Here is a 27,584-nt window from a genome sequence, read left to right on the forward strand (position 1 = left end):
GGTAACCCAGTTACCCCACTTGGTATTTCGTGTATGTGAAAAACGTTGGTAGTAGAAGGGTTAAGGCTGTGCAAAGGCTAAAAATAAATTTTCTACTGATGATATTTTTCATAGTTTTTCGATTTGTATATCATCAAGCTATCAAAATAAAAACGTTTTCTCAGAAAAAACATTTTTTTCGATCATTACTTTTTGAGATATGAGCGCCTAAAGTTCAAATTTTTGGGACAGAACATTTCAAATTCGGTAAGAAATAAGTCCATGAGATTTTTTGGATGAATTCTTCATGGTATTGTTGATTTAATAAAACAAAAATGTTTTGAAAATATCAATTATTGAGAAAGTTATTCAATTTACTGAGAATGAACAACTTTTTAAGTTATTATTATTATTAGCGTATGGCTTTGAATGGTGGGGAGACCCAAGGGTAGACTTTTTGAGTTATTTAACTATGACGTAAGCAAATTTTACAGGTGATTGTTTGCTGCAAATTTCATGCAGAATCCATGGTCATCGGCTTATAAACCAATTGTGGGACACCTGTATGTAAGAGTACTTCTTTTTATTCTATCAATAATTTATTGTATCTCTAAATTCCAGTTATTCAACTACAAATATTATAGAAATAATTGTTGAGTCACTTACCTCCCTTAGGAACAGTTCATCAGACAAACTCTCCAGTAAGGCATTGTGATCTGCGGCACCGGAAAACGTAAGGGTTGCCGTGAACTGAAGGGGGTCCACGACTGCTCCAGTCACGGCATCCACCATGACGTCATCATAGGGCAAGAACCCACCGTTATCCTTCACATAGTTGTTCAGTTCCTCCTCTTCCTCCTCCTACGAATCGAATTCCAAATTAATAAACAATATGAGAACAAAATTCAGTTACATAGTTCACAATCCAAATAAATAAATTTGTTTCAAAAGGATTCTTGCATCTATTTTTAATGCCTCAACCACACTATCGCGCCCAATGCGAACAAACGACAACGAGCGCAAGCGCAAGAGTGTGGATAATGCCATTCCTCCGATTTTTGTCGAGAAAGATAGGAGAACAGTGTTGCCGTTCCTCTGCCTTGTCTTCTATTGAGCATAGATGATACCGGTATATCTGATGCAATATCAACTGTTCATCCTTGTTTAAAATAATAAATCAAATTTTATTTGTCAAGAGAATATGGATTTTTCAATGATTAAATATTATAAATTGACATGACTGATAATGAATATTTTGTTGAGTAATCATATTTCAATCATGTTCAGTAATCAAGCTTACCAGCTTCAAGAAGAAGAAGAAGAAGAAGAAGAAGAAGAAGAAGAAGGAGAAGAAAAAGAAAGAGATAAGGATACCTTCATCATGATTCCATAGGTAGCGCACACGTTCTGCAGCAGCGAGTACTGTTTGGGGGGCACATCGACGCCTGCAGTCGGGTTGTAGCCATTGGTGTGCAGATCGACGGCCGTCTGCCCCGTGTCGCAGTCCATTGGCAGGGGGGCCGACAACAGTGACTGGTACTGATAGCCCCCCTGTGGAGGCGGCAGGGGATAGCCCGCGGGCAGGGCACCGCCCCCCTTGAGGCTCTCGTAGAACGGGGGCAGTGAGCCGGTTGGCGGGCTGCTGGGGCCGTAGTTGGACTTGCCGCCACCTCCGTTACCACCGCCTCCGGGGTTCAGGCCGCCGCCGCCGCCCCCTGAAGCGCCGCCCATCGAGCCCGAGGCGCTGCCTGAGCTTAGACCTGAAACAAAAAAAATGAATAAAGAATAATTCAAAAATAGTCATGAAGCTAACTATAGAGAATAAAATCATAGAGAGAAGATGGCATAGACGAAGGTCACATTATAAATTAGGCTATTGAAATACAATATACAGAACAATCTTAGTATAATGTATTTTTTCTTTTGGGCTACTCTGGAATATAAATAAAAATTAAAAATCTGAGTGATTGAACAAAAATTTAAAAGCAAGCAAATTCATTCATTACATAGGGGAACCGTCTACAACTTACTATTAGGTCCCCTAATATAATTGACCGAGCGAAGTGAGGTCTAAGATTCAAGTAGACGGTTTGGCATTTCTCTTAATGTTTGAATGTTTATATGTGGCGCATTTACGGCGTAACGCGGTAATAGGTTTTCATAAAATTTGACAGGTCTGTTCCTTTTTTAATTGCGCGTCGACGTATGTACAAGGTTTTTGGAAATTTTGCATTTCAAGGATAATATAAAAGGAAAAAGAAGCCTCCTTCATACGCCAATATTAGAGTAAAAATCAGACTATAGAATTATTCATCATAAATCAGCTGACAAGTGATTACACAGATGTGTGGAGAAGCCAGTCTATTGCTGTATTTCCATAAGGTCTATAGTTTCAATCTGGTACTTGTGGATGAGAATACTGCGTGAGGTCTACTGTTCACAGAACTACTAGTACTATTAGATAACATGATCATAACTTGCTTGTTTAAAATATAACATACACATTATACGAAATAAAAATTGGAGATCTGAGTTATTGAACAATATTTTAAAAGGGAAGGTACTCAGATTTATAATTTTTATTTCTTATAATGTGTATTTTATTTTTTTAAACAAGCAAGTTATGATCATGCTATCTAATAGTATCATATTAGGGGACTTAATAGTAAGTTGTAGACGTTTCCCCTATGTAATGACTGAATTACATATGAATGACTATAATAGGTTCCCCTATGAATGGCTATTATTGGGCTTGTTGATTTTTGATTCAAGAATTGATTTAGTGTGTTTATTTATACATATTTTTGGTTTTTGGTTTACTATCTTTTGGTTTGTATTTTAGAATATTATCACGGCAAATGTACCAATAATTTAAAGAATATTTTCGATCTCGTGGCTGGAGCTCAAGGCTTCTTTTTCCAGCCACACCAATGTATATTAGTTGATAAGTGTTATTTTGTAAATTTCTAGTGAATTGGTAAATAAATAAATAAAATAAATAAAATTGACAATATTCTATTATCGTTTTCTGTTTTCATACTCGTCACCAGCACTCAAACTTTGGTTTTGCTGGTGTCGCCGAATGAGTATAAATGATATTGAGGCAAGGTGGGACCTTCCCGCAAAGTACTCCCTACCAACAAAAACCAATACAAATTCTAAATTATTGTTTGTTTTCTTTTTGTCAATAAATGAATTTGATTTGATTTGAATTCAGATTTTTCACTAAATATTAGAATGAAACAGGACTATTTCCTCTTACTTCATTTACTTGATATCAACATGAAATAGGACTATTTTTGCTTACCTCCACCACCACCACCGCCGTACGAATGTCCCGCAGACCCGCGCGAACCGCCCTGCGAAGATCCACCCTGTCCGCTCCCGCCACTTCCGCCGCCTCCCGCTCCGGTGCGACTGTGTCCCGCGGCCGCCATCAGAATATGCGGAGCACCAGACATTGTCCGCACCGCACCAGGCAACTCCCGCGATGGACCCCGGTTCACACCCGGAACTAACGCATTGGTTAGCTCCCGCCGTCTACCGTTCAACTCCAGATTTACCCCCGGTGTTCCGGTCAAAGCACCGGTCAGTTCCCGTCGTCTGCCCGCCGCCAAAATCAGGTGATGCTGGCGTCTAATCGCCAGCGCTAGGCGGTGTCTCTGTCGTAAAAGTTCGTCCGCTTCCGCTTTCCCGCCGCCGCCTGCGGTGCCGCTACCGCTTGCGGGAACGGCGACTGCCGCCTCCTTCTTCGGGACGTGGTAGTCGATGGGTGCCTCCTGTTCCGGCTCCTGAAACAGAAATCAAATCAAATCGAAATCTTCATTTCGCCAAAATACAAAATACAAAATCACTAGAAACATTTTCAAAACCTACTCTAGAACATGGTACGCCATAGTGGAGTAGGTCAATTTCCACACAGAAAACATGTAGAGAACACATTATAAGAATCTTTTGTAACTAACTATTGCATGTAATATTGTAATTTATCTAATATTTTTGTAATTGATGTTGTAGTTTTAGTTTTTTTGGGAAATAAACATTTATTTATTTCCAATTAATATACAATAATCATTGAAATACACAGTACCATAGAGAAACAATAGCGTAAGTAGATATCCCATGGTATAGTGCGTTTATGTCGCAACTTTTACTGTTATCACAATCCGATTACTGTTGATTATTGTCAATTTTTACTGTTTTGACCGGGCAAGAGTGTATGGATGGCTCAATATGAGAGACTACCAGCGTCATAAAGCTTCACAGGAAAGAACTACGTGGACTATCAGCTTGAGATAACAGTAAAAGTTGCGACATAAACGCCCTATACCATGGGATATCTACTTATGCTATTGTTTCTCTATGACAGTACCTACATAATCATAGAAATGAATAATACACAAAATGGAAGCAGTGTTAGTCTATTTCATGAAAACCTGTATCAAATAAAATTTGTTGAATTAGAATTGAAATTGTGGAACTTCTCTATAATTGAAAAAAACTGTATCAAAGACAAATGTATTATTAATAGAAATTTGTATTTTGATTGTATTTATCTGAGTTGTGTTTTTTCTGGCTCTGAATTTTGTCAAATTACGCAAAAATGTTCCAATTAATGGTGATTTGAGTGTGATATTTTTGTTATTTATTCTGTTTTTAACCTTCAAAATTCTTAGTTTGTCGTTGTTTTTTAGTGAAAATGGACTAAATTGTAGGAAAGTGAAATCATAACCCTATTTTGAACTTTTAAAATGTTATCTAAATTTAGGAGAGAAATAGTACAAGGAGTATCCTTAGTTTTTCTCTCCCAATCAGTGCTACTTTGTGAAAATTATAAATAAATAAATATAAAAAATATATAAATATCTTGTATTCCATTTTCTTTTGTGCAGTTTGTGTTAAATTAAATAAAATTAAGATTGATCGATTGATTGAATTCTCGGGATGTAAAAATCTCGGGATCTCTGCTCAAACTACTGTTTGCAAAGCCAATTCTTTTATATACATTAGTTGAAAGTGGACTCGCGTACAATTTTTGAACATTTTTTCTCTTCTTCCTACTTTTTTCTCTCCAATACTTCCCTTTTCTTCTCCTCTTCACCCTTCATTCCTTACTTTTATACCCTCTACCAGCCCATTACATGGGAAACCATAGTTGGCTGGGTATTTTTCCTCCTTTCTCACCGGCACTCAAACTGGGGTGTTGATGGTTTCACCGAATTTAAGTTAGGTTAGGTTAGGTTAAGGTTAGGTTAGGTTAGGTTAGGTTAGGTTCTTATGTTCGTATATTATTATGTTAAAAATTATACTTCTTATTCTAAAATATTACATTTTTTAATCTGTATTTATTTGTGAACATTTTTTTCAAGGCAATAATTTTCATTTGATGTCTTTCTTTTCAGCACACCCCGCCATGAAGCATGTTTTGTACTTTATTAGAAATTTATTTTTGATTGTGATTTTTTTGTGTTTTGATTTCTTTTATGTATATTGTATTGTGTTGATATGAATAAAATTAAGATTGATTGATCGAATTACACATTTATAAAAGGTATCTTTACTCTATGCCTGTATTGAACAGAAATACTAGTGTCACCTTCATAACTATTCAATAAACTATGAACCTGTATGTTCAATACATAGATTAATGTGAACCCTTCAATAATCAACAGCTTAGCATTATAACAATCATTATCAGAAATAAATGTTTGTTTTATTGTTACAAGTAGGTACCATAATGTTGTTGGAAGGTATGTTTATCTTAAGCCTGTATTAATTAATAAAATGAATAAATAAATTAAATGAAAAAGACTAAGAAATTGTCAAAAATCACAGATTTATGGATACTTAGAAAGACCGGTTTCGGTTATTACACCATTGTCAATCTCTGATAAAAATTAAATAAATAAATAAATGTTTATTTCCCCCCCCCCAAAAAAAAAACTAAAACAACTACATCAATTACTGAAAATATTAGATAAATAACAATTACATACAATAATTAAATACATTAAAAATTTCTTATAATGTGTTCTCTACATGTTTAGTGTTTTCTGCGTGGAAATTGACCTACTCCACTATGGCGTACCATGTTCTAGAGTAGGTTTGAATGGAAATACAAGTGTCACCTTTCATAACTACTCTGAAAAAGATAAACCTGTGGAATGTGACACTGGAATGTCTATAAAATAAGTATTTTGATCACAAATTTACTTTTATTTGTAGTTTCTATAAAAATGTAGGTAAGTGGAAAATGCTTTTTAGAATGGCTTAAAGGCTTTATCGAATGATAGACAAGGATAGAAACACCAATGCTATTTAATACAACCATAATAGCGTCGACCTCATCTTATTACATGGATAATCATAGTTGGCAAAGTATTTTACAAGGTACCTAGAATACATATTCTACCTAGAATTCATGTACCAATGTATTCTAGGTACATTGGTATTTTCCCTCTATTCTCCAGCACACATCATTCTAGCAATTTTGTCTTATTTTTATCTTTTAATATTCATTGTGATTGTTCTACCTTATATTGTTTTCCCATTGCATTTTTGTAGCCCTCAGGTTCTCTTGCAGTCTGTACCAACATAGATAAAACTTTAACTATAATATTGAGAAAAATTTATTCTTCATACATAACCATGTTTGAGATAACATACTCGTATTTTGAAAAAAGTTGGTATAAACATAATGAGTAGGTAGGCAACCTCAAAACAAACAAATGATCAAAAGAATATAATATCGGGAGTCCGATGGTAGGAAGCATTCAAAAGGCACACCAGTGTTTAATGTTAAGTCGGGCCTAGGCCACAAACTCAACTTCTGTCGTAAATTTGACAAACTCTTTAAATAAGAATGATGATATAATATTATTGAAATACAAGAAACAAGAGGAAGATATACACTGTTTATGAAAAATATCAAAATAAATGCAAACAATTCATACAAAATTTTCTACTTTTTCAAAATAATCTTCAAGGGAATAACAACGTTTACACAAAAGCTATTAATAGAATGTTAATCCTTATAGATTCTATTAGATTGAGCATAACTGATATGATGAACATATGTGTTTGACAAGTTCCGTTCAATCTAATAGAATCTATAAGGTGTAAACGCAGGTTTATATTATCAAACCATGACTCAATCGGGGTTATTTACAAAATTGCTTGGTTACAACCAAACAAACGAGAAAAAAGCATTAAACTTTAAATTCAGAATAATATTTTTCTAACCTAAAAATATTCTGCATAAAAATGCCTTAATTTTGGCCAACACTATCCAAATTCAGTAAATTCACAGGTTTTCAAAATTCACCGGACCGTCATCATGTTTCTCGGCTTTTCAGAGGAGGAAATCTGCATTTTTCTACTTTTCTCTCTATTTTTTGTGTCAACATTTTTGTTGTTCTACTGCATCGAAAAATTCTGCCACAAAATGCTATCAGAACAGACTCAGCTGGAGAAAAATGTGGATGCCATGAGGGAACTGTATGTGAGGGAACAGAATTTCATGAGAAAATTTTATAAGTTTCTGCTTGAAGAACGTAGAGTTCTTGAGGAGCTGATACTGTCTGATCCAAGAATGACAGAGGATCCTAAGCGTATGAGTGAGTGTGGCACCTCAGATCTATCAACATTGGAATCTCTGGAGGATATCAATGAATTAGAAGAAGAAAATTTAATTTCAGAAAGTGGTCGGAGTGAGGAAGAACTAGACAAGAAACTGAAAAGTTTCCATGAAAAAGGAAAATATGGGTTGAATAATGTCAAGAAGTGGGAGAATACTCAGTTGAAGGAAGAAATTGAAGAGTGCGATACAAGTTGGCCAAATAATATCAGGAAATTTGAAAATATTCAGGAGGAAGAAACCGGAAAATGTGGATCAAACAATTTCAGGAAATTGGAAAATATTCACGAGGAAGAAATTGAAAAATGTGGGTTGAATAATGTCAAAATGTTGAAAAATATTCAGGTGAAGGAAAAAATTGAAGAGTGTGACACAAGTTGGCCAAATAATATCCGGGAATTTAAAAATATTCAGGAGGAAGAAACCGGGAAATGTGGATTAAACAATTTCAGGAAATTGGAAAATATTCACGAGGAAAAAATTGGAAAATATGGGTTGAATAATGTCAATAAGTTGGAAAATACTCAGTTGAAGGAAGAAATTGAAGAGTGTGACACAAGTTGGTCAAAAAATATCAGGAAATTTGAAAATATTCGGGAGGAAGAAACCGGGAAATGTGGGTCAAACAATTCCAGAAAATTGGAGAATATTAACGAGGAAAAAATTGGAAAATATGGGTTGAATAATGTCAACAAGTTGGAAAATACTCAGTTGAAGGAAGGAATTGAAGAATGTGACACAAGTTGGTCAAAAAATATCAGGACATTTGAAAATATTCAGGAGGAAGAAACCAGGAAATGTAGTTCATATAAAGTCAGGAAATTGGAAAATATTCACGAGGAAGAAATTGAAAAATGTGGGCCAGATAATGTCAGAAAATTGGAAAATATTCAAGGAAAAGAGAACGGGAAATGCAATTCCAGTAGGTCCAACAATTTCAAAAAATTTAAAAATATTCACGATGAAGAAATTTTAGAATGTAATTCTAGCAGGTCAAATAAGGCTAGGAAATTCAAAAATATTCAGAAGAAAAAAATTGAAAAATCTTTTACAAGTGGGTCAAATAATAATTTGGTTCAGAGACAACAGCCAAGCTTTCAAGAAGAGCTTGATGATGATTTTGTAATAATTAGCGATAACCAGCATTGTCTTTACACAATTCATGAGGAGTATTGTTGATATAAGTAGTGTGTACCTGTGTCAATTATAGTGAATTGAAATAGAATTTGTGTTGCCCAATAATTATTTATATAGCATTCTTCAGTGAAACAAAAAATTGATAAGTGGAAAATTCTTTGAGATTTTTTTTGTAATGTTATGTTTATACATTATAGAGTCAATGACTGTGAAATCCACTTTAAAATGTTTAAAAATATTATTAATCAAATATAACATTTGCTCAATATCCTTTTTGCATATTTCTCAATTTTCATGATATTTTTTATCTGTAATGAGATTCATGTTATAATTGGAGTATTTGATTAACATTGGTGTTATCCTCTGCATTTCTCTTTTTATCTCAATAAAGGTTTTCTCTAATATTGTTCTATAGAAAATAGTGAAGCTTATTTCAAATGTTATCTTTCATTTAATTTCTCTGTCATCTTTACATTATCTCGAACTTTATCATTCGACTAAACAGATAGCAGAGCTTTTTGTAGCACCACAATATTGCCAGATCGTTTGTGAACAATGTAAGAATATAATTAATTAGCAAAATGTTCGTTCTTAATTATAGGAGTTTATTAATTAATCATGAAAAATGTATGTATTTTCTTCACGAGTAAAATGTCCAGAATGTCCAGTAGTTGATATATTTCATTAGATAAACCTGTATCAGCTATCCGATACAGAAGGCTGTGTCAAGGCTACACCATAGACAAATGAGTAATGGAAATTATTTCATCTTAGAAGATTCAACTTTAATTTGAAAATTATATTTTGTAGTCCTATAATTTACACTAACTTCATGACCTGAATTCCAATATAGTTTTGGTATTATTTCAATAATATTGGTATTATTTACCAATTAGTATTATTATATAAAAATATTAGTATATATTTTATTTCATTTATTAATTCATAACCTACCTGCACCAACAAATGAGAAGGTGGCGAACTCGGAGACGGGGGCGGTTTTGTGACCGGTGGGGCAGCAGGCGGAGGCAGAAGGGGTGCAGGTGCAGGCGCAGGGGGGCCGGGGGCGGGCGTCCTCTGGATCACAGAGACTGGCTGGCATCGCGGCGCCTCTCTCTTGTTCTCCCTCTCTCCCTCGCAGGATGGCGATAGCTGTTTGTCGGGTACTGGCACCACTAAAAAAATATAATTATTTAGTTAAAAATTATCAATTATAATATTATTTATTAACCTACGTTTTGATATGTACAGTAGTATAAATTTGAGAAGAGACAGTTTTGGACATAAGCCTGTTATGCCTTCTTACATGAGTGTAACAGTTGTACATGACTGGATAAATAAAATAAAATAGTATTATTGATGTATACTATCAATAACACATCATACATCTTACAATTAATAGAAATAGAAAGAAAAATGAAAATCTCAGTACAGTACCCTTTATGAATTATTTAATCACTATTTGATTAAATAATTCATAAAGGGTCCTGAGATTTTTATTTTTTTTTTCTATTTCTATAAAAAGTAGCCCCATACAGAAAAGAGATAAATCCTACAATTAAATAATATTACACTAAAGCCAGTTACACACACATCAATTTTTGGACGTTCAATTTTTTGCCGTCCATATAATGAAATCTACTATCGGAACTTGACAAACACATGAACATCTGAAAATCTGAAAATCTGTTTGCCAAGTTATGATTGATCCAAAGACCTTACAGATGCATAGACTCACATGCAGCGCTAGTGTCGTACTTGGAATTGAAATCGGCCATTGAGGGGGCAACCTATAAGATTATTACATACCAATGCCTTTGTAATCTATAATATTACAAATATATAGATATAATATTTCGTGCTAAAATACCCCAATTGCGGCTTTCAATATTTCAATTAAGCGATAAAAAAAATAAATCTTATAGCACCCTTTAATCTTAAAAAAATTTAAAATAGTTGATCAACTAGTTTCGGTTTACATAATCTTCAGGTTCTAAAATGAAATAAAATTCAATAACTGTTTACTAATTGATATAAAACGAACATAAGTTTAAATTAATATTTATTATTATAATTTTTACAAGAAGCACTGAATGGGAGAGAAAAACTAAGGATACTCCTTGTACTATTTCTCTCCCAAATTTAGATAATAATTTAAAAGTCCGAAATGAGGTTATGATTCCACTTTTCTGAAATTTAGTTCTTTTTCACTCAAAAACAACTAAAACTAAGAATGAATAATAAAACTAAATATGACTAATTATTTCTGGTAAAAGTTATTAAATTTAAATTTATATTTTAAAATTTTAAATTTTATTCATTCACTTTCAATTTTATCAAAAATAGGATTATTTAAGACAAATTGGATTATATTTATCAAATTATTCCTATTCAATTTTGCAGTTTTATAGCTATAAAATTTTTCTTTCACATTCAATTCATTACTTTCATTACCAATGCTTAAAGGCTTAAAGGTTTTTTAAAGATTAAAGGGTGCTATAAGATTTATTTTGTTTTATCAATTTAAAAGTAGCCCATGCCAATAAGTGTTTTATTTCAATTAAGAGCTATCATTGGGAAGGCATAGGCATTGTGGGTCTATATCTCTTCAAGGTCTTTGGATTAATCGACGGTAAATATTTTATAAATATAAATAATAAAATATGATTATAAATATATAAATATATAAATATAATATATATAATAATATAAATATAAATATGATTTCGTACGTCCAGAAATCGATGTGTGTGTAATTAGAATATGATAATGTTTGAAATTTTAGAACAATATTGACAACAATAATTGCATCTTATAATGCACACAATTATACAATTCCAAAGGCTGTCCAAGTCGATGAATAGCTACAATATTATCGGACAGAAACTGTACAATAAGTTACCTCAAAATTTAATAACTGAGACTGCAGATCAATTTAAAATGAAACTTTTTAACTGTTTAGTGTAAACACTAATGTATTGCATACAAGAGTTCCCAGATAGTGGGACTGTTATACACTTGTGATATTGTTCTATGCATCTAATCTTAACTGAAAATCTAGTGTTAGGTCTGACTTTTTACTTTCCTTGCCCTATTACCATAGGTAAGGAAAATATTGCTTTCCGAAAAAAATTAAGGTACCCCAATTTCTATATTCCTATACGTTTCAAGGTCCCCTGAGTCCAAAAAAATGGTTTTTACTTTCCTTGCCCTATTACCATAGGTAAGGAAAGTATTGCTTTCCGAAAAAAATTAAGGTACCCCAATTTCTATATTCCTATACGTTTCAAGGTCCCCTGAGTCCAAAAAAGTGGTTTTTGGGTATTGGTCTGTATGTGTGTGTGTATGAGTGTATGTGCGTCTGTGTACACGATATCTCATCTCCCAATTAAGGGAATGGATTGAAATTTGGAACTTAAGGTCCTTACAATATAAGGATCCGACACGAACAATTTCGATCACATGAAATTCAAGATGGCGGCTAAAATGGAGAAAATATTATTAAAAACCAGGGTTTTTCGCGATTTTCTCGAAAACGGCTCCAAAGATTTCGATCAAATTTATACCTAGAATAGCCATTGATAAGCTCTATCAACTGCCACAAGTCCCATATCTGTAAAAATTTCAGGAGCTTTGACTCATCTATGCAAAGTTTGATTTTAGATTCCGCATTATCAGGCTTCAGATACAATTTGAACGAAACATTTCGAGTGGAAAAGATTGAGCATAAAAATCTCTACAATTAATGTTCAGTGACATTTTCACCTAAAATTGGAAATGAGTTCGAAATTCGAGAAAATGTGTTTATTCAATAATGCAAACTGTTGGCAACTGTTGATTCTATTAAATGATTCACTATGAAGAGATAGCAGATCTCGTGTGTCTCCAGTGTTATAGTCCTGTCACCAGCTGACTTAGATCTTGGAATAGTAGACTTGAGATGCGCAGGAACACTAGCGTCAGGTGATCAATTTTCATAACGGCAAGGAAAGTTGTGTGAGTGCGCCACACCAGATTTTTCTAATGGCAATGATTAACAATTGAATTTCATTTATTCATTCAATCGATGGTGGGAAATTGAATTGAATGGATGAATTTGAAGAAAGGGAATGAAGTTGTATGTAAGTCAAATTCAATCATTTATCTGCCATCAAATCACAAATAAAGTAGTCCACTATAAGTTGATCTCACTATAGAAATTACCTGTTTTTTTAATAATTGAAATTACCTGGAACGGGTGGTGGGGGCGAGGGTGAAGAGGGTGGTTTCGGAAGGACGTACTCCTTCTTCTCGGCCGAAGTGAGAATGTGATGGCTGTGCCCCGCATAGGGGACATCACCCCCCAAAATCGACGAAATGAAGCGTCGTGGCGCCTGAGGGCATCTGTCCCCCCTTGCTCCCCCACTTCCTCTAGCGTCGTCGTCTGCAAATAAAACAGAAAGAAATTAATTAATATGATAGAACAGAATGGAAAATTGTATAAAAATATTTATTCACTGATATAATTCATTGTTTCTAGAGACAAGAAGACAGTTTCAATGAGATCTTCACTCATATTTGATTGATGAAAAAGATGCTACATCAACAAGCAGATAACATCTTTTCATTTATTTCATTTATTGTATAAAATAGGCCTACTATAATCATATTTGACCGAGTGAAGTGAGGTCTAAGACTCAAGTCGACGGTTTGGCATTTCTCTTAATGTTTAAATGTTTATATGTTGCGCATTTACGGCGAAACGCGGTAATAGATTTTCATGAAATTTGACAGGTATGTTCCTTTTTAAATTGCGCGTCGACGTACTGTACTTGTAAGAAATGTGAACAGGATTGTGAGAATTTCTTACATATAATATCAATGCTATGTGCTACCAAGGTACCTAGAATACAAACATGTATTCTAGGTACATTGGGTGCTACCATACATTGGAGATATTTAATATGATCATTTGTCATTATGATCATTATCATTTGTCAATATGATCATTATCATTTGTCAATATGATCATTATCATTTGTCTCCAGTGCTATCCATTCGAACAATGTTGGCAGTTTAAGAAATGAATCTCATATATTATCTAATTTAATTCAATTACAGTATCTCCAATTTAATTTTGGCGGAAATTAATGTTTTTCACGGAGAATTAGTTTTTGTGCGTCCGTTCCCAGAACTGAACTAGCACCTCTTTCATCTCACTCACTCGTACTCCCTCACACACTCATCCTCTCTCAGTGTATCTGTCTCTCCTTCCTCTTCCCAAAGTCTCTCAAACTCTCTTGTTACTCTCTCTCACACGCTCATCTTCTCTCAGTGTATCTCTCTTTCCTCTTCCCATACTCCATCCCACTTTGTTTCTCTCTCTCACACGCTCATCCTTTCTCAGTGTGTCTCTCATTCCTCTCTCGATTCACTCATTCTCTCTCACTCCCTCCTCTTTCGCCAAAGGCCATTGCCCGGGTAACGGGTCACATCACCTGACTCCGCTGGTCATGACTCGCTTCAACGAATCTGGACTCCGAGTCTCAAGTCAACAACGAGACTTGACTCAAAAATAAATCGGCCATAGTGAGGTATAGTGGCAGTATTTGATTAACATTGGTGTTGCTATCATTGTCCATCATCATTATATCATCATTGTATCATCTTTGTATCATATTTGTATCATCATTGTATCATCATTGTATCATCTTTGTATCATCATTGTATCATCTTTCTTTCATCTTTGTATCATCTTTTTATCATATACTGTAGTCACATATCACATTTTTATCCTATAGTGAAGTCCTCGTTATAATGGCAGTATTTGATTAACATTGGTGTTGCTATCCTTGTCTATCATTCAACAAGGACGATAGCGCTATCCTTTCCGAGCTCTGCAATGCAACCAGATCGTGTTCAAACATTGCAGAAATGTAATAAACAACAGTTTAATCTCAGTTAAGGAAATTCTTTATTAATTAAATCATTAAAAAATATTTTTTCATCACGAATAGTATATAATTGATTATTTCAACTGGAATGAATAATTGATATAACATCAGCTATACCGGTATCAGCTAGCCTCTATTGAAGAGTGACAAGCTGAGAATCGGCAACAATGTCTCCTATCTTTCTCCACTACCATTATAACGTGGACCTCACTATAGTGATGTACCATCATCATCATCTTCATCATTAGAGCGTTACTTCCGCATTACTTCTGACCCCCAGTGATGGTAAGAAGAGGGAAAAGGGAATTTTTTATTCCCTCATGACCGCCAATGAACATGAGAGGCGAGAAAGGGGAATGTTTTATTCAATCATGACCGCCAATGAACATGAGGGGCGGGAAAAGGGAATTTTTCATTCCCTCTTAACCTCCAATGAGAAGAGAGAAGAGGGAATTTCCCATTCTCTCATCAGCTTTTGTCTGTTTTTCATCATATTGGTTTTCTTCCATGGTCTGCTAGTTTTCCAGTTTATTTTGTCTCATGATTGTAAAAGCGAATATTTTCCAGGAATGTTGACAGTATGAAGTTGAGATGATACTGTATCATATTGTGTTGATACTGTATCATATTTTGGTGACACTTTATCGTTTATGGTGATACTATAGATAAAAGATAGCAAAAGAAGATATCCCATGGTATTGTGTATCAAGTTGAGATGATACTGTATCATATTGTGTTGATACTGTATCATTTATGGTGATACTATAGAGAAAAGATAGCATAAGAAGATATTCCATGGTATTGTGTATCAAGTTGAGATGATACTGTATCATATTGTGTTGATACTGTATCATTTGAGGTGATACCATAGAGAAAACGTAGCATAAGAAGATATCCCATGGTGTTGTGTATCAAGTTGGGATGTCATCTTACCCTATTGACACAAACCAATCATCTCAATTAGTAGTTGGCCCACATCAGAACCAATTTGTGCTCAATAGGTCAACAATACCTGCACGAAAATATCCTCCAACAACCATTAATTATTTTCCAGAATATAGAGGGCTTGCTATCAATGAGAAGCCAATATATCAACGTCAAATAAATGACCAATACTTGGAAACCATCAGTATCAAGTAGTAACTAGTAACAAGTAACAATGACAGTAACTCAAAGCTCCATTATTGTCTATTATATATGGAGAGAGAGAGAGAGAGAGAGAGAGAGAGAGAGAGAGTGTGAGAGTGATTGATTAATTCCCTTTATTAAGGGCGGAGTTAGGGACTACAGGTTCTCTCCTGAAGAAGAAGAAGATGAAGAAGGAGAAGAAAAAGAAGAAGATGAAGGAGGAGGAGGAGGAGGAGAAGAAGAAGAAGAAGAAGAAGAAGATGATGAAGAAGAAGAAGAAGAAGAAAGAGGAATAACGGTAAAATTATTACACGCACCTATGGGCAATTTAAACATGTGTAATCGTCAAGCATTGTTGTAATAGGTAGATCTATAAATATATGAAGAATTTCCAGGACGTAAGCTTTGTGAAAGTTCATCCACAAAAGCTTAATAATTGTTTCTATTTTTGTAATTTCGTTAATTTGTCATCGGTTCCAAGGAATTAGCTTTCTACAACCTGTGTTATACATTTGGATGGGTCTGTTGTGTAGGCCTATGTAATGTGTTTCCTTTCTCTAGTAAGAATTATAAATAATTTCCTTTCTATATTTGTTACTAGCAGGTAACCCGTGCTCCGCAAGGGTCTCATTTATAACTGAAAACTTGACGTAATGAAATCCTGAAGAATTGAAATAGGTTATAATCATCCTCGGTTAATGAAGAATCTATATGCAGAATTTCAAGTTAATCAGTCCAGTAGTTCAGATGTGATGATGCGTCAAACATAATTTCCCTATCCCGTACGTGTAGAAGCCAGTTCTTTCCTTTAGTATATAGTATAGATTACACTATTTGAAAGTGTATGCTACAGTTTTTTCATTGTCCAATCAATCTAAATTAGTTTTCATTCTAAAGTTTCTCCGTTCTCTATTTGAAAAAAGTATTCAATATTTCAAGCTATTCATATACTGTCAAACCTCTCTATAACGAACCTCCACTTAACGAAATACTCTACACAACGAATTTGTACCTCGTCCTATGACATTTTAGAGTTTTGGCTGCTTATTCACCTCTATTTAACGAATTTCAGACCTCTCAACAACAAAGTTTTCTCTTGACTTCAACATACAAAATGCAGTCTGTTTTTAGGAAGCAAGGAGTCATTTTCAAAGAATTATTTAGTTTCAGAAGAGAGGTCAATAATAATGGACTAAAGGACTAAAAAAATGACAATTCAAGTAGTAGACAGTCAATAGAGGTTGAAACACATGTCGGAAATTGAATGCAAGTTACTGGAAATAGACTTCCAAGAACATGTCATTCGTAGACCAGGCAGGTAAACGACTGGACTTTCGTATCCTTGCTTTTGCCACACATTTCAATTGTTTGAACTCGCAATTCATAGATAAAGGAACGGGAATGCTCGAGTTTTCCATCCTCCCACCATTTGCTTTTGTTACACATTTCAATTTTGCTGGTTAAGTTACTGTACTCAGTTTCTAAAAAACCGTGATCAGATTCTAAAACTAAATGTTGCTAATGATTTGCAACATTGTAAAGTTGTACATTTGATGATACTGATAACTGGTGATAAAATGGGTGACTTTAATTCATGAGAAAAATCTACCATTGTCATGGAATTTAATCAATGAAAAGGCTTTAGAATTTGATACAGTAGCTTCAAGGCAAGTAACGGCTGGTTAGAAAAATTCAAAAAACAGCATGACATCGTCCAAAAAGTGATGTCAGGTGAAAGTGCTAGTGTTGATATGACACTAACTACCAATAAGACACTTACTACCGCCCAAATCATTCAATTATCGCCCTTGATATATTATAAGATCCATAAGATTGTGGCAGTTTTCTTGACAGAGTAACCTCTCAATAACAAATACCTCTCTGCAGCGAATTTTTTCTCGGAATAATCAACTACGTTATACAGAGGTTCAACTGTATGTAGGAATAAATTATTAGAATCTTCATGAAAATCCTTGAAAAATGTGGTCTGACTATTTGGATATTTCGTTTTGGTGTAGAATACTGGATTTTTCACATCCTTCCACACTGAAAAAAGGAGCGCGAAATTCTATTTGGTTACACACAGTTTTTATACAGGAAGTATGACCCCATTGTCACACTATTACTATAACTATATACCTCACACACACACACACACACCACACACACACACAACACACACACACACACACACCACACACACACACACACACCACACACACACACACACACACACACACCACACACACACACACACACACACACACACACACACACACACACACACACACACACACACACACACACACACACACACACACACACACACACACACTAAAACCATTCTATTCTAACGATAGGATAGTAAGGTAGACGTTATAATAACAGTGGTGAAGATGGGAGAACAACGTTGTCGATTCTCTGCCTTGCTACTGCCTTCCATAGAGGATAACTGATACCTGTATATCTGATATGATATCAACTTTTCATTCTTCATTAATATAGTCATTTATATTTTATACATCAAGGAAATAATATATTTGTGTTACTACCCTACTCATATTTAGCCAGACCCCTGCATGAACAGGAAAAATATCTCATATTTTTCAATGATTAAATAATAGATTTTCATAAATGAGATTGAATATTTTGTTGATAAATTATATTCCTATATTGTTAAAAACCGATATGGCGACATTACGGAGCTAGAACAGGATAGCGCTATCTACATTGTCTATTGATAGACAAGGATAGCAGCGCCAGATTTCTACATTGTTGAAAAACAATCTGGAACGTTGCGGAGCTGAAAGAGGATAGCGCTATCTGCTTTGTGGAATGATAGACAAGGATAGCAGCACCAATGTTGATCAAATACTGCCATTATAACGTGGACCTCACTATAAACTTGTATCAGCAACCACACATCGATTCAGTTCAACAAATAAATTTCATGGTCAGTGGAGTCGCACCGGTCGACCATTGCACCGCGAATTATAATTAGTTCGCTTTTTTGTTGTACAGTTTCCGTTTTAAAAGTTTTCAATTTTATTTCAGTAACCAACCGTTAAGAGAATATGTTAAATTCTACCGATATTACGCTTCTATAGCAAAGCTGAAAATTGCTACCCGAGCCAGTAAAGGGTCGTTTACATTATAAGTCTGTATAATCGTAGAAACTTTTTATTTTTTCATTTCTTTCCATATTCATATTTTCATTTTATTATTTGCTGTGTTTATTTTTTCTGCTATCTAAGATTTTCTGTAATGTATATTTTTCAGAGAGACTTTTCGTAAACATAATCGAACTTCATAACTTTGAATAAGATATAGAAGGGAAAATCTCCCATAATCTCAAATCTTCAATTTTGTTTTTGAATATTACCATAAAGAAACAATAACGTAAGTAGATATCCCATGGTATAGGGAATTTATGTCGCAACTTTTATGTTATCTCAAGCCGATTACTGTCGATTATTGTCAATTTTCACTTTTTGTTGGAGTGATATTGTATGAACGGCACAATTTGAGAGACTACCAGCGTCACACAGCTGCATAGGAAAGAACTATGTGAACTATCGGCTTGGGATAACAGTAAAAGTTGCGACAAAAACGCCCTATACCATGGGATATCTACTTATGCTATCGTTTCTCTATGATATTACTTTGTTCCTAATTATTATTACACGAAAATCCACGCTGTAAATCACCCCGTAGACTTCTGCTAATGCAAATATTGACAACAGGGTAAACAGCAGTGAATTACAGTATTTAATTTTGATTTTCGTCTATTAATCCTAAGCGAACAATTACCGTATATATGTTCATATTTTTATATGTTTATATTTTTTTACATCTGGTTATTTATGTTCAACGGATCTCGAAAACAGCTCTAACGATTTTCACGAAATTTGGAACATAGTAGGCTTATGATATAAAAATTCGATTGCACTAGGTCTCATCCTTGGGAAAACTCGCTGAACGACATTAAAAGGATAATTCATCCTTGGGAAACAGATGATAATTTCGTCGTCTCTCGATAACAGAAGATGCATGTGCCTGTGTGGGAGAGAGACAGAATTATTTCCAGCTGTGTAATTATAATCAGTCAGCGAGAAATTTTATCTAGCTAGACAATTTTTAATCGATTTGATCAACATAATCTGATTTGTTGACGACATGATAATCCTCCTAAACTAGAGTATATCATAATTTTCAAAGTTGATCATTATTTGACATTATTTCAAGTGATTAGTGAGTGTTATTTTGTTATTCAATTTGATTTGTATATATAATCTAAATTATATATTTTTTGTTTTCAAATGTTTGGACAGAAAATTGAACCTGGATTCAAGTGTATGGAACATAACCTACTTTCTGGACTATTTATAGTGTATAAATCAAAATTCGGGAAAGAAAACAGTTTTGGGCTTTGCCTGTTAGTACTTCCCCAATCATTTTAAAGAATTGTGTTCGGTTTATCAAAAGTCAATAAATAAATAACGAGCGAAGCTCGCTGCCCCGATATTAATAATTATTAATTCATTAGCATTTGAATAATTGCAATATCTCAGTTATTTCCATCTTTGACTAAATTATTTTGTTCCTCTAAACGTTAAACAAATTTTGTTCCTCTAAACGTTAAACAAATTTTGTTCCTCTTCAATATGCGGTAGACCTCATCTGTTCATTGATTGATAATTATTTGTGAATGAAATTTGTTTTGATTTGATTCAACAGTACAATGAACTTTGGTCAGTAAATCCAAAACACAAAAATACATCTAATTTACGATCCATATCGGAATCATGAAAGTTGAGCATTTCTCTATCACTGGAAGATTGATTTTATAGGACGATAAGTAGACAAACCTGTAGGCCTCTTCGCTATTAATAGCTAATCTATGATCTAGACAAAACTAACCTCAAAATAGAACAGACAGCGATCTAATAGACTTCTAACATCATTTCTGAACCAATCAAATCGAGATTAGACGGTCTGATAGTGGTTAAAACCAGACAAACAAAAAATATTACGGTGTGGAATTGTTTCTTCACTTAAATAATGAGTACTGAGTTCAGAAAAAGACTAACAGAAAATATTACAGTTATGAATAATTCATTTGAATTATGAAGTTATGAAGAATTATTCTTCCTGCACTTCAAGAAAAGTACTGTACACTCTTGTAGTAATAGATAAATAATTGGCCGAGCGAAGTGAGGTCTAAGATTCAAGTCGACGGTTTGGCATTACTCTTAATGTTTAAATGTTTATATGTTGCACATTTACGGCGAAACGCGGTGATAGATTTTCATGAAATTTGACAGGTATGTTCCTTTTTTAATTGCGCGTCGACGTATATACAAGGTTATATATATTTTGCATTTAAAGGATAATATAAAAGGAAAAGGAGCCTCCTTCATACGACAATATTAGAGTAAAAATCAGACTAGAATTATTCATCATAAATCAGCTGTCTAGTGGACTAAAATACTACCCGTTCAAAAACATCGAACATCTTGAAAATGTATCTTTCCATTAACGTTAGTAGACAGTTGACTATAATACTACCCGTTCAAAAACATCAAACACCTTGAAAATGTATCTTTCCATCAACGTTGTAGACAGTTGCAGCCAGACCTGATAACAGCACTCACACTCACATTCCGGGACAACACGTCACGGTACGATAGGACAGAAAGCTCCATGTTGATTTTTACTAGACATTTTAAATTGATAATATTTTTTTTTTTTTTTTTTTTGAGAAAACATAACAACAGGTCGATGTAACTTACTGAGCGCGAGGTCTAATGTTCACAGAACTACTAGTAAGAACTGGAAATGATTTTGTGATGAAGACACTAGAAAAATATTACTGTTTCAAATTCTTCATTCACTTCATCCAACTGGAAATTATTTTGAGATGAAGTCACTAGAAAAATATCACGTTTCAAATTCTTCATTCACTTTGAAAACAAGAATACCAAACACTATTATCCACAAATGTATGAATGAACTGGAAACAGTAGAAATAAACTTTTGAAAACTTTCTTCACTTCAAGAAAAATACGGAACACTACAGCCGATCCCTTCACTTCAAGAAAAAAATACTGGAACAAAACTGAACAGCCGAGAGTGAAGCTACTAGAAAAATATCACAGTTTAGAAATCTTCCCACACTCCAATAGAAATACGGTCACTAGCGTGAGGTCCACGTTATAATGACAGTGGAGAAAGATAGGAGAGCAGCGTTGTCGATTCTCTGCCTTGCAAATGTCTTCTATAGAGGATAGCTGATGCCGGTATATCTGGTAAAATTTGGGAGAGGAATAGCGCAAGGTTACCTTATTTTTGCTCTCCCTATTATTTTGATAATGTATTTCATGTATAAATGAATAAAGAATGAATATTGAATAATGTGATATTGACTGTTAAAGATTGTTATAGATTATATTTCATTAGACTTTCTCAATGATCAAATTAATACATTTTCTTAATTGTGTTTATATATATTGTGTTGGTTGATAATATTTCTACATTTTTGAAAAAACGATCTAACAACTTCGCGGAGCTAGGGAAAGATAGGGCTACCTGCTTTGTCGAATGATAGACAAGGATAACAACACCAATGTTAATCAAAGACTGCCATTATAACGTGGACCTCACTAGAGACTTGAATGAATGAAACTAATGGAATCAAAAGTCGGTTTGACAGCTAACATCGATACGTCAATAGCTAAACAAATATAATTTACAGTCGAGATAAGAGTGTATAATTGAGAAAAGAATGCAATTTGTTTAAACGATACTAGTTGATGAATTAACGACACAAATAAATAGAGCTAATGAGGAAGAAGTAGATACAAACACAGAGAGAGAATAACTGTTATCACAAAGTAAGCGTTCCATTAATAACTGGAAATTCATGATTCGATATTCATAAATTGATATTATAAACTATTACAATCAATAATTCATTTATGAAAAATGAATTATATCTATAAATACTAGTAGTTCTGTGAACAGTAGACCTCACGCAGTATTCTCATCCACAAGTACCTGATTGAAACTATAGTCCTTATATATGGAAACTAGCCGTCAGGCTCGCTTCGCTCGCCATATCCGTCTAGCCAGAGGGCTCCGCCCCCTGGACCCCCGACTGGATCGTCCAAGAATGAGATCAGCATTTTTCATTTGAGCATTTTTATCATATGTTAGGACAATCCAGTCGGGGGTCCAGACTAAACGTCTGGCTGAACGGATATGGCGAGCGAAGCGAGCCTGACGGCTAGTTATATAATATTACCAGGATTGAAGTAGCAGTGCCCAATAAATTTTGCCGCGATAAATGCATTTAAATCTTCAACTTGGTGCCAACCTAACAAAGTCAACTCAACTTAATGCCAATCTGACAAAATTATTAATTTAGTTGCCAGTCAACAACTGTTTCGAAGAGGTACTCTATCTAGATTATAGTTCTATAGTAACATATGATATGGAAATTTCAATTATAATTAAGAGATTGGGAGAAGAAGAATATACATGCTAAAAGACGAACTTTAAACCCTTAAAAACAACCTTAGAGTTAAAATATTGCCAAAAGATTTCTTAGTACGCCTCTAAAGGGCCAACTGAACATACCTACCAAATTTGAACGTTTTTGGTCCGGTAGATTTTTAGTTATGCGAGTGAGTGAGTGAGTGAGTGAGTGAGTGAGTGAGTCAGTCAGTGAGCGAGTGCCATTTCGCTTTTATATATATAGATACAGCAATAGACTGGCTTCTCCACACATCTGTGTAATCTCTTGTCGGTTGATTTATGATGAAATTATTCTATAGTCTGATTTTTACTCTAATATTGGCGTATGAAGGAGGCTCTTTTTTCCTTTTATACTAGTAGTTCTTTGAACAGTAGACCTCACGCAGTATTCTCATCCACAAGTACCTGATTGAAACTATTGACCTTATGGAAATACAGCAATAGACTGGCTTCTCCACACATCTGTGTAATCACTTGTCAGCTGATTTATATGATGATTAATATTCTATAGTCTGATTTTTACTCTAATATTGGCGTATGAAGAAGGCCCCTTTTTCCTTTTATATTAATCTTGAAATGCAAAATTTCCAAAAACCTTGTATATACGTCTACGCGCAATTGAAAAAGGAACATACCTGTCAAATTTCATGAAAATCTAGTACCGCGTTTCGCCGTAAATGCGCAACATATAAACATTTAAACATTCAAACATTGAAGCATTTAAACATTAAGAGAAAAATACTAAACCGTCGACTTGAATCTTAGACCTCACTTCGCTCGGTCAAATTTGTAGTTTCCCACTAGAAATCCCAAACAATCTGCTTTTTCAAAACGGTTCAAATGTTTTGAAAAGAGTGACCACATCTGACACATTTTACAGCCCTTCCGCACAAAAATGGCCCAGTTTTGGGTTCGATTCCCACGCCTAAATAGGTCAAACTTCAGCCCTTTCACAGCAGTTGTCTAGCAAAAGCTATCCTTTTTCCTATCAAAAGCTAGGATCTGTTTTCCTGAAATCTGCTCCTTCCTTACTAGGTCTACCTGAGACTGACTCCGCTGGAATCTGTGTGTATTCCCTGCTGAGTTCCCACGCTATAGAAGACACCATGTGGAAAGGGTTTGTTGAAACATCTATATACTATATAGGTTCAGTTATATACTGGCTTAGATACATGCTCCATTAACTATATTCTGTATCTGCAGTTCTATACACAGCTATGAGTTGTATCTATATAGTGGGGTAGTGACAGAAAAAGATTTTAAAAAATACCAGCTGATCTTTTTCACCAATCATGTATCAGATTCTAGGCCTACACTGCGACGTTGCAATATCGTAGGCCGGGGCTTTGTATTAGAGGTGGCTATGATAAATACAAGTATATTGAAATGGTTTTAGTAATCGTTGTAGTATAACACCATTCATAATCTCGGATCCCTCCATGTTGTAATGAGTATTTCCTACAGTTACGTTGAGAAGTGGCCATTGCTGCACTGATTACAGAACGCAAAGAATCACTTTTCCGCTCTAGTGCGGGAAAAATTTTTCTGCACTCCAGATTTGCAACATGGCAACGCAAAATACTTAGTAGGTTATATGGAGCAACAGTGCAGCAAAATCAAAATGAAGTTGGTAACAGTGACTGCTGTGGCTGCTATAGTGAGCAGAGGTGCAACCAAGCACAACGCGCTAATTATTATTCATTTATATTATAACCAACGACAACGAGGACTTTAGGATTTTAGGATTAAGGTTTTTATCAATAATAAATAATTGAATAAAATGGTTGCGAAGAGAATTAGTTTGATTCGAAACTGGAACTAAAATCATGGCGACCTCAGCTTATTATGAAAGTGGACACTCGCCCGATCTAGCGGATGACTTATTAAGAATAATTAGCGCGTTGTTTCCAGCCATAAGCGGCTGGAAAGAGACAACTTTCTGGCCTAGACCGGAAAGAAACCCTTTTCTGACGTCGTCTGCAAACAAGGTCTTTCAGATCTACGTAGGACTGGAAAACAGCTGCTTTCTGTGCAGTGTGGCGAAAACATTTTGCCCGTGGTGCGAACGCTATTTTTCGCCACACCAAAAATAAGATATAATATATATATATATATAATATATATATATATATATATATGAGAATAGTTGTTTATTAAGCACTTCCGAAAGCAGAAATGAAAGATTATAGCTCTAGCAAATCTGAGGTAATCTGAATATCAGGAAATTGTCCAAGTATTTTTATTGTTTAGGCTATTCTGATTTGTCTAAATAACCTAAAAGATTATGTTCAATTATGTGGGAGGTTGAGTTTATACTTTTTTATTCTTTCAAATGACAATAAGATGATATTATTATAAATGTTTTAATTATTGAATAATGAACACAAACAATGAAAAGTTTTTTGATCACCTTTCTTAGTTCCATGTTAGCGGCTGGAAAGGGTACTCTTTCCGGCCTAGGCCGTTCTGACGTCAGACTAGAGTCGTCTGCAAACAATGCCTTTCAGATCCATGTAGGGACTGGGAAACAGCTGCTTACTGTGCAGTGTGGCGAAAATACAATTAACAACATATTTATCTCACTCGTTTGAAAATTCGTTATTCAATCATTAAAAAATATATTATTTTCACGAATAGTATATAATTGATTATTTTAACTGGAATGAATAATTAATATAACATCAGCTATACCGGTATCAGCCAGCCTCTATTGAAGAGTGACAAGCTGAGAATCGGCAACGATGTCTCCTATCTTTCTCCACGCCATTATAACGTGGACCTCACCATAGTGAGTACCATCATCATCATCTTCATCATTAGAGCGTTACTTCCGCATTACTTCTGACCCCCAGTGATGGTAAGAAGAGGGAAAAGGGAATTTTTTATTCCCTCATGACCGCCAAAGAACATGAGAGGCGGGAAAAGGGAATTTTTTATTCCCTCATGACCGCCAATGAACATGAGAGGCGAGAAATGGGAATTTTTCATTCCCTCTTAACCACCAATGAGAAGAGACAAGAGGGAATTTTCCATTCTCTCCTCCGCTTTTGTCTGTTTTTCATCATATTGGTTTTCTTCCATGGTCTGCTAGTTTTCCAGTTCATTTTGTCTCATGATTGTAACAACGAATATTTTCCAGGAATGTTGACAGTATCAAGTTGAGATGATACTGTATCATATTGTGTTGATACTGTATCATATTTTGGTGACACTTTATCATTTATGGTGATACTATAGAGAAAAGATAGCATAAGAAGATATCCCATGGTATTGTGTATCAAGTTGAGATGATACTGTATCATATTGTGTTAATACTGTATCATTTAAGGTGATACCATAGAGAAAACATAGCATAAGAAGTTATCCCATGGTATTGTGTATCAAGTTGAGATGATACTGTATCATATTGTGTTGATACTGTATCATTTAAGGTGATACCATAGAGAAAACATAGCATAAGAAGATATCCCATGGTATTGTGTATCAAGTTGAGATGATACTGTATCATATTGTGTTGATACTGTATCATTTAAGGTGATACCATAGAGAAAACATAGCATAAGAAGATATCCCATGGTATTGTGTATCAAGTTCAGATGATACTGTATCATATTGTGTTGATACTGTGTCATTAAAGGTGATACCATAGAGAAAACATAGCAAAAGAAGTTATCCCATGGTATTGTGTATCAAGTTGAGATGATACTGTATCATATTGTGTTGATACTGTATCATTTAAGGTGATACCATAGAGAAAACATAGCATAAGAAGATGATATCAAGTTGAGATGATACTGTATCATATTGTGTTGATACTGTATCATTTAAGGTGATACCATAGAGAAAACATAGCATATAAGAAGACATCCCATGGTGTTGTGTATCAAGTTGGGATGTCATCTTCCCCTATTGACACAAATCGATCATCTCAATTAGTAGTTGGCCCACATCAGAACCAATTTGTGCTCAATAGGTCAACAATACCTGCACGAAAATATCCTCCAACAACCATTAATTATTTTCCAGAATATAGAAGGCTTGCTATCAATGAGAAGCCAATATATCATCGTCACATAAATGGCCAATACTTGGAAACCATCAGTAACAAGTAGTAACTAGTAACAAGTAACAATGACAGTAACTCAAAACTCCATTATTGTCTATTATATATTGAGAGAGAGAGTGATTGATTGATTAATTCCCTTTATTAAGGGCGGAGTTAGGGACTCCAGGTT

General features: G+C 34.5%; 1 protein-coding gene across 2 annotated transcripts in view; it reads right to left on the minus strand.

The window, feature by feature from the left end:
• LOC111057797 (transcriptional regulator ovo) overlaps positions 1-27,584 on the minus strand; it is a 107,784-nt gene that overhangs the window by 17,918 nt on the left and 62,282 nt on the right. For both annotated transcript variants that reach the window (XM_039422605.1, XM_039422606.1), the window contains exons 2-6: positions 12,981-13,175; positions 9,707-9,927; positions 3,287-3,770; positions 1,354-1,739; positions 646-840 (exon numbers count right to left, since the gene is read on the minus strand). In XM_039422605.1, the coding sequence (XP_039278539.1) occupies positions 646-840; positions 1,354-1,739; positions 3,287-3,770; positions 9,707-9,927; positions 12,981-13,175 (1,481 nt within the window). The remainder of the gene's footprint in view (positions 1-645; positions 841-1,353; positions 1,740-3,286; positions 3,771-9,706; positions 9,928-12,980; positions 13,176-27,584) is intronic.

This window comes from Nilaparvata lugens, chromosome 3 (genome assembly GCF_014356525.2).
Source record: "Nilaparvata lugens isolate BPH chromosome 3, ASM1435652v1, whole genome shotgun sequence".
Classification (NCBI taxonomy): Eukaryota; Metazoa; Arthropoda; class Insecta; order Hemiptera; family Delphacidae; genus Nilaparvata; species Nilaparvata lugens.